The sequence below is a fragment of the Bidens hawaiensis genome, unplaced genomic scaffold (genome assembly GCF_021521415.1).
Source record: "Bidens hawaiensis isolate Kalapana, Puna unplaced genomic scaffold, B.hawaiensis_p1.1 tig00015775_1, whole genome shotgun sequence".
In the NCBI taxonomy this organism is placed as follows: Eukaryota; Viridiplantae; Streptophyta; class Magnoliopsida; order Asterales; family Asteraceae; genus Bidens; species Bidens hawaiensis.
The window spans coordinates 472,150-481,413 of record NW_027492409.1 but is presented as its reverse complement, the minus strand read 5'-3'; the positions used below and the strand labels follow the sequence as shown (position 1 = coordinate 481,413).

The window sequence follows — 9,264 nt, the reverse complement described above, 5'->3', positions numbered from 1 at the left end:
AGAGGTAGAGGTCGAGGTGGTGGTCGAGGTAGCAGGCGAGGTAACGGTCACGATAATAACACTATAACCTTAAGTTTATTATATATTTATGAATAATATAAATCTGATTTGTATTCTTATTGTAACATAAAATCCAAAGTATAGCTGTTGTGGGTATTAATAAATCAGTTAATAATTACTTTTGTGTGTAAAAATAGTTATTGCCATATGCTTTTAATATATTTGAACTTCACCAGTAGCATAAATTAGAATAGACTTACTATTAGTTTCTCACACTTTTATATAGTGTTGTCATAAATCTTAAATATAAATGTAAGTTTAAAATGAAATGGTGAGGCAGTTTGGATAACAACTCAAAGTTATAAGCTTTTATACAAATATGAGTAGGTTTTAATTGATGAGTAATTCTATTTTAATTATTTAATTTGAGAAAAGTATTAAAGGGGTGAATTATTTTAGTAAGGTCTTTAACTAGTTTATAATTTAGTTTTACGTTTCTTTAATTGTAATAGACTTGTTTTTTTAGAAATTATGGCACGCAATTCAACAGGAGATGATGGTCGAAGCAGCGAGCAAGTTAACAGTCATGGTAGTACAGAGCCTCTCCATGAACCTAGTGATTATGAGGATGAGCCAGTTGCAATAGGCCGGGACCAGTTGTTCCACCTCCGATACGTGCACCTGAAAATTGCATTTGGATTTGGGTTGAAAATGACGAGTAAGTGTGAGACATGTGTGTGTATATATATATTAATATTCTCTTTCAGGTGGCTACGAAAGTATTATTGTTGTTGATTGTGGTGAATTGTTTCCATTTTCTAGATTTAATATTCAAAATCCGGTTTCCCGAATTATTGGTTGCGTTTTAAAGTTGATGTGGTCGGGCGGATGGCAAGGATGGAAAGATGTTCCTATCTTTCATCGCGAACGCATGTTTGAGCGTTTTCAGGTATGCCTATGACACATTTGTACATATTATAATGATGCGTATTTTATTATTTATATTATAATAATACATATAACGTTATAAAGATATAAACATTATTGATTAATGTTTCTCTCTTTTTAGAAATACTATCAGTGGGAAGCTGAGGAAAAAGACTCAGTTCACTCTTGTTGGGAGAGGTGCATTAAGGGAAAGTTTCCTAATTTGTTGAGTAAGGCTCGGAAATTTGCCAAGACCCGCACGCTTCAGAAGGGTATAAAAGTTGGGAAAGATTGGGGTGTCACTATTCCGTTTAAGCCACAATGGATTAGCCAAGATTCTTGGGAAGAACTAATTAAGGTTTGGAATACCAGCTCATGGCAAGACAAGTCTTCTCAAAACAGCAAAAATAGAGAGAACGCAACTGGTGGTAGACATACTGTTGGCTCAAAGAGCTTTGTTACGGTTAGAAAAGAGATGGTAAGAAATGTTAATTATAAATCTTTAATACTAGGTATGTTCATGGTCTATTAGTAACAGTTTTTAAACATAAAAAACAGAAATCAAACTGTTACTAACAGTTTGGTTTAACATGTTACAATTTGAAATACGCACACACACACGCTTATTTAATACATCACCAATACTATTTTCTTACTAACTTATAAAAACATACTTCGTAGGACAACACATTGAAGCGACGTGCTAAGTTTGGTGAATTTTGGTTACAAAAACATGCAAAGAAAGGGTCAAGACCTCTGGATAAGTTACCGGTTTGTAGCGAGTTAGTAGATGTGGATTTGGAAGAAGCTAATGACGTGGAAGATATTATTCAAGAAAAAAATGTGGATTGGGTTGACCCAAGGGCCGGTGAAGCTTATGTAAGTCTTATTACACTGTAAATGTATGTTTTAAGTGCTTGATTTTTATAATGCGAATGTACTAATTGCTAAAGTTCTCATTGTAGGAATCATATAAGAAACTGGTTGTAAAGAAGTATGGAGAAGACAATAGCTTACACCCAGAATTTGATATGGAATTATGGTCAACAATTACGGGGGGGAAGAAAAAACGTCGGCTATACGGGACTAGCAACATCACCGACCCGTATGTTGTGTTGACGGGCGCACCATCATTGCCGAGTAGCAGTAGTTCTTTTCCATCGGGGAGAAATAATAAGGTTTGCATTCTCTATTAAAACAATATATAGATTTTGGTTTTCTTTTCGCTTCAATGAGGAGCATGCACCTGGTACAATGCTAAACCAGACCAATTACACTTGTTGGTCCATGTTTTGAAACACATTTTATGGGATGAGTTCATGGGTTTCACTTGGTTGTTAAAAAGTTCAAACCGTGATGAATTATTTTGTTTACGGTTTACATTGGAAACCGGTCGTAAAATTTGACCACCACATAGAGGATTATATAACTTATATTATGTTTAATATTAAACAAAATTGCTTACTTAAAAATTGTACATAAAGCTTTTTTTATTTGTATAAAACATTAAATGTTTATGTGTTCTTAAGAATAATCAATTGATTTAATACAATTACAGGTGCAACAATTGGAGGAAAAAATAGCCGAGTTAGAACTGGAAAAAATAGCGGAGCTAAAACAAGGAAAAGTAGAAAAGCAAGCAATGTTGGAGAAATTGAAGAAAATATGAGATTGTGCTGAAATGAATGAGAAACTTAAGCTATTGTCAGGAAATCAGCAACAAAACATTCCACCAAGTTAAGATATGGGAATTTTAGTTATTATTGTGTTACTTTTTGGATGATTTAGATTGTTCTTGTAGTACATTTGGATATTTTATGTTATTTGGTTTGGATATTAACTTTGTTTTGGTATTTTATAATTTTTGAATCTAATGTTTATATGGAAAACGTAGAAAAAAAACAGGATATCTTTTAGAAAAATATACAAAACATATAGCTAAATGAGTAACCAAAACCGTATATTAGCCATAGCAAAATTTGGGAATTTCTGTAGCTACATTTGTAGCAAAATTTCATAGCAAAAACCATAGCAAATTTCTGTAGCTAGACCGTGGCAAATCTTTAGATGAAACTCGTAGCTAAAGTTGTAGCTGAAACCGGTAGCAAATTTCGTAACTAAAAAGCCGTAGCAAAGCAGTTATAAAATCATAGCAAAATTCCGTACCCAATAATTCGTAGCTAAAAATTCGTAGCCAACAATTCTGTAGCAAAATCTGTGGCTAATGCAACTAAAATAGCGACCTCTTTTTTGGTAGCTAAAATCGTAGCAAACTTCGGATTTCGTAGAAAATATCCATAGCAAATAAGTTAGCCACGAGACTTGTACCTACGGACATAATCCGTAGCAAACACCCGTTAGCTACGGATTTGACCGTAACAAATGCCTGTTTTTGTAGTAGTGTGTGTGTGTGGGGGGAGGGATCGATACATGTGGGTTCCCAAAATAGATCTAAAAACTTGTTCGGATCAATCCGTGACACTTGTGAGTGAAAATATCAAGTATGAAATGTAGCAATAACCGAAGAGGGAAAAAGTAGCAGTGGTAGAGAGAGAAACTGCCAGGAGAGATCTATGGTGCATGGATGAATATCGTACTCCATGCACCTTAGGGTTTTCATTAAATGGGCCATCTGGCCCAAAGGGCAATTACAAAGCAATGGCCTACGGCCCAATACAAGAGTTAAACGAAAGCTAAACAAATATTTCATGATAAATCCATCTAATACACAAGCCTAAATAAAGCAAATAAACAAAACAAGGTCCAACATTACTTACTACATGTGTGATGATTTTAGAAGTATAATAGATCTAGTGTGGAGTGCTTGACTGCTTGTACGTTCATGATATAAAAAGATGACTAAACATACAATATATTGAGATAAAAAGACACATGAATGATACGAGATTTATAAAAGTGGTCATGTCACTCACAAACAGAAAATTGTTCCTTCTATCTTTAGCCATGCATGTAGCAATATGATTTTCTGCCACACATTCTCTGATATCGTTTTTTACCACATTATGCTGTCACCCCTAAATATTATTGCCCCACAAATAAACGTGGGAGCAACAATGATCACCAGTTAAAAGTTATATTAGGGTTTTTAAGCCTGTCGTTTTCTGTCTAGAAATCTTTTCATTTTCACAACAAATCTAGCTAATTTACTTCTAAATTATTACATATTTTTCTTGACAACGCAGGGACTTGAACTCTTCATTTAGAAAGGTAAAACATTATCTAACACTTTGATACTACTAGGCAAGAGACCATTTTATGTTGAAGGTAATATACAATGGATCGAAGCACAAACTTATGTATAATCAAAATTCCATCATTGTTTACTACTTTTTTTTGAATGACTTTGTTTTCTCTATTCTAGTTAATTAATAATGTTTCAAAGTAGATTTTTTTATTTGTATATATGCATATTCGATTTCATGTGTTTACGTCTATTTAAAAACTTCCGTAAATAGTCTATGGTTAGTGAAATACGTAAATGCGTTGCCTCGCGTGAACACAAATTCTAGTTTCTTACTAAAAACAAAAACGTATAAAAGACAGTAGGGTCGACCCATAGGGAAGGCAGCCACCGAAGGCCCGGTCTCTTATTGGCCCCAGTGTTTATTTATATATATATATATATATCTCGCATGCTCATCGCCTACATGTATTTATAATTTTTGTTTTTCAAAACATACACTTCAAGAAACAAATTTTTAGGTCCATTTAAAAATTAAAACTACTTCGAGTTTTTGATTAAATTAAGTTTATTGAAAGGCCCAATACCTAGTAATATTTAACAAAATGAAAAAGAAAAAAAGACAGCCCTTTATTACTTACGCAAATTGTACGCTTGCAGAACATGGATTACAAAAAGTTGACTGAGAGTTTTGCTTCCAAATATACCAGATCGAATTGCTTCACATTTTGTTTAAGTATTTTAATTAGATCATTGTGTTAAATAATTTTGTCTGGTTTATTGTTATCACAATGATTTGAATTATATATGAGTTATTAAATTTGTATTTATATATATATATATATATATATATATATATATATATATATATCCTAGACTCTAGATATCTTCTTTTTTTCGGAGCAAACATGTTAATAGTTAGCTCGGTATATGGTGTTATTATTTATGGAGGAACAAATAATACATATGACATATAAATTAGTATTAAAAATTTTGATTTCAAATAAATTTATCATGCAAAATTATATATATATATATTATATATATATAGGATTTGGTTCATTTCAGAAGTGTTTTTATTGCGAGAAGCACGAGAAATAAAACCAACCAATTATAAATTTTCTTTTGTTATATGATTTATTTTTAATCATAAGGTTAGTTTAGTACAAATGAATTTTTTTATTTTTGGTAACTAATTATTCCTCAAAAAGAGTTACATACTTATTGTTTTTTTTTAATGTAAGTTATAATTTTTGTTCCCCTGTTCTAGTTTATTATAATTCTAAATTTCTAACAATTTTTCGTTATGTTTTCTTATAATAATAAATAATCTTATATTTTTTCTTTATTATGAATTTAACCCATTTTTTTATTATAAATTTATACATCATTCAAAATCCCATAACATCTTCCACAAACAAAACTATATTATATAATTCTACTTTTAATTTCAATATTCTATATAAATAAAGCCGACAATGATCTAAACAAGCTAAAACTTTTAATATCCCCATAAATAAAGCTAATTTACCAGTTGTGTATGATAAAAAAAAGAGTTCATCAAAACAAAATAAAATTTAAAACAACCAAAATGGAATGTCATTTCATCTCCGTTTTACACTTGTATTTTAATGGACTTCATTTAGACTCTCACACACCTTTCATATTTAACTTAAACAATACATAGCTCCTACATTTTTACAATATTATGATACCAAATAACGAATATGATATAGTGCATTTCAACATTATAATAACTTATAGAAATATTTTACACATCAAACAAATATATGCTATAAAATATGTTTTTTTGTGCAAGTTATATATGAATTTTTAATGCAAAAATTAAGTGTAGTTTATATGTTTTTATTAATCTTTTGTGTGTAGGCATATATGAGTTATGTGTAGATGAATATTATTTACGTGTAGGTATGTAGACAAATATGAGTTATTGTAGATGAATATTACTTACGTGTAGGTGTGTAGACAAATATAAGTTATGTGTAGGTAAATATTAGTTATGTGTTGGTGAATATGAAAAAAAATAACAACCCATACGCAGTAAAATAAGATTTCTGTGTAGGTCATATGTAGGATGTTAAGTGTATTTATAATAATGTAGGATGTCATTTTTGTCACGTAGATTATTAAGATCTAGTGTAGGTCATATGTAGGATGCTAAGTTCTGTTTGTAGGTTATTATTCTCAATGATCTATATGTATGTTATTATTTTTTATGTGTCTAGTTGAAATGTACGATGTGTTAATTTATGTGTAGGTTATGGTGTTTTATATGTAGATTTGATGTGTAGTTTGTAACATATTTGTTGTAATGGATGTATTAATTCAAGTGTTGGATGTAACAGTTTATGTGTAGGATAAATTAGTTTATTTGTAGGATATAATATTAAAATTCTACATATTATGTGTAGGATAAATTAGTTTATGTGTAGGATACAATATTAAAATTCTACATGCAAGAAGTAAAATTTTTATGATTTTAGTATATAAAATATATATAATTTAAAAGTGTATCTTGCGTTGTTTAATGCCTAGTATGTCACATATACTTAATGTATAGGATGACGCTTTTTATATGGTTCACAAAATAAATGCTTTATAATTATTTAATGACAATTTAATTACTAGAGGTAACTTATGAAGACATTTAATTTGGCTTGCACAAAATACAACTCTACCCTTTTTAATTAAAATAGTGTTATAATAAATTCTTGGTAATTACTAAGTTGCTACTATTATTGAACACCATTGATGAACATAATCAATGGTTTATATTAACTTCTCGCACTTCTCGTTATAACATTACTTCTCGCATAAACCATCCCCTATATATATATATATTATCTATTATCGTCTTAATATTTGTGTTGACTACAAAAAAGATGTGTCATAATGTTTAGAGGTATATATAATTGAACCATGCATGCATGCAACCGTTTATTTATTAACAATATGAACTTTTTACTATCTGGCCTCCTATTTTAAAACAAGTAGGTAGGACAAAAAGCTTGTAATGATATCAACCAATAAAAAATAATATCCCTAGCTTTACTGAATTAATATTTGAAATATAAAGCCTACTATTGTATAATACATATATATATTGAGTTTTGAGAGACGTCACTCCAACTTTAATAGGGTAATAAGATGATTTAGGTACGGAAAAGAAGGTTAAAGATTTAATCCTTACAGTGTATAACATTTAATCATTAACATTTTAGATCCCAATACCGTATTTCACAACGTGTTCTTGAATCAATTCGGTTGTAGGCTAGCAGAAATCACCTACAGCTAACCAAGATCTCGGATCTTAAAGGGTTTAAGTTATTTTCTATATATGGTAAGTTGAGAGTAGTTGGATGGATAAAACGAAGAGGGTGAGAAAATGGTTTTGCAAAACGTTGAGTATGCATGGGCATGATCCACCTTTTATAAGTGAGAGCATGGCATGCATCTTTGTATTATCTCCATGGCCCAATGGGTTTTTGTTTACACTGGCCTCGGCCCAAACATACAAATATTAAACAAAGGCTAACAAAATACAACCGTGGAATATGCTAACAAATACGAAAGACTTAATACATAGAATAGACTCTACAATCTCCCTCTAGTCTTTGGTATATTAGCGGCTTCCGTCTTTAATCAGTTTATACTCAAAGTGTCGGGGTGATCAATTAGTTGAATTTCAACAATGTATCGAATAACTTGTTGAACTTCTCAACTATTTGATCGGTGTTACCCCGAGCTGGATCTTCTAGCGTGTGTAGAGGAGGCTTGTACAATTTCATGATATAGGCCTCACCGAACCCCATCAATTCATGCTCGTCGAAGAAGCGAATTGGATGCATCTGTTTGCAGTGCACAACTGCTTCACCAGTCTCACCATCAAAGTCCCAACAAATGAAGTCTGAAAGTGTGTCGGGCGCAAAAGGTTCTCCATGATAGACTTTGCTCCCGTCCTTTAGCATTCTATAGCTCAAGGCCTTCCTTCTTCTCCCTGTTGCTGGATCAATCTCGTGGGATGCTTGTAAGTTTTTCCCATGTTGAGCTTGAATTTATGGAAGTCCTCCTTTTCTTCTTTGTTATAAATCTCTTAAACCATCCCTTGAGCCCCTTTTCACCAACTCCATCACCCGCTACCCTTACAAAGAAGTTCATGTCAAGATGGGGCAGTGTATGCATTTCAGTGTAATGCATGTATATGAGGTTTGGCTTTCAATTTTCAATTATTACCATAACTGAGATGTCGTGGAGGTGGAGGTTAAGGGTCAATCAAATCCTGGATATTATGGATGAATTGAATCAAAATTTGGAAGGGGGGAGGGAGCTTTGTTATTTTGCAATAAAGTACCTTAGTTTAACTTGGTGATCAAAAGTTGCTAAAATGCACATATTTTATACGTTAAACGAGTAGGATACGAGCCACATGAAAATACAATAAAGATATAACCGTAAAACATAGTTAATACTCAACGTTTTTCATTAAATGCGAGGATCCGATTACAAATGGGTAATAAAACGAATACAAACATTAACCCGAATTTGACGGATGTCACAATAACAAAAATACGTACAAATGTTATAGGTAAACTAGCTTTCACCATTTTACAAAGTCTTCATAATTCGTCAAATTGTGTATGGCTCTGCCATTGACTCATGAGATGAATATTTAAAGATGTTAGAAAAAAAATCTCACATATAGTCTTCTCCACACATGGCATACGTTTGGTATTTTTTGTAAGATCTAAAATTGATCATTTCTTAACATCATATGACATAATGTAGTGTGGCGAGATGGGTGTGGATATTGTTTTTGCATGGGTAAAATTGTCGGGGGTATAGAACGTTGACCATGTGAAGGAGCTCTTTGAATGTCATATGAAGTTGAAAAAGAACAAGTTGGAAGCTGAGGCGATTCAAGCTATTTTTTGTCAACATGTTGGAGGATTTGGCTAACAAGGAATGACATGATATTCAGTAACAATAAATTCTCGGTTACTAAGATGATTAACGACATTAAGGCCATGTTGTTTATGTGGGTTAGTCAACGGAGTAAGAGATTGGGTATAGAGTGGGAGAAATGGTGTCGATTCAAGTTTATTAATATCTTGTTA

General features: G+C 31.8%; 1 protein-coding gene across 1 annotated transcript; it reads left to right on the top strand.

Annotated features, from left to right (window-relative positions):
- The first annotated feature begins 725 nt into the window (after window positions 1–725).
- Window positions 726–2,429, top strand: LOC143549774 (uncharacterized). The gene is made up of 3 exons (XM_077040588.1): window positions 726–949; window positions 1,070–1,405; window positions 1,609–2,429. The coding sequence occupies exons 1-3, from the start codon at window positions 875–877 to the stop codon at window positions 1,825–1,827; spliced, it is 630 nt and encodes a 209-aa protein (XP_076896703.1). The 5' UTR covers window positions 726–874; the 3' UTR covers window positions 1,828–2,429.
- The last annotated feature ends 6,835 nt before the right edge of the window (window positions 2,430–9,264 follow it).

What these genes read in the sequence shown, in the direction of transcription:
- LOC143549774 (XM_077040588.1), top strand. Translation starts at nt 875, where the DNA reads ATGTGGTCGGGCGGATGGCAAGGATGGAAAGATGTTCCTATCTTTCAT. An exon ending in GCATGTTTGAGCGTTTTCAG is followed by an intron (nt 950 to 1,069) that starts GTATGCCTATGA and finishes CTCTCTTTTTAG; the next exon opens with AAATACTATCAGTGGGAAGC. An exon ending in TTACGGTTAGAAAAGAGATG is followed by an intron (nt 1,406 to 1,608) that starts GTAAGAAATGTT and finishes CATACTTCGTAG; the next exon opens with GACAACACATTGAAGCGACG.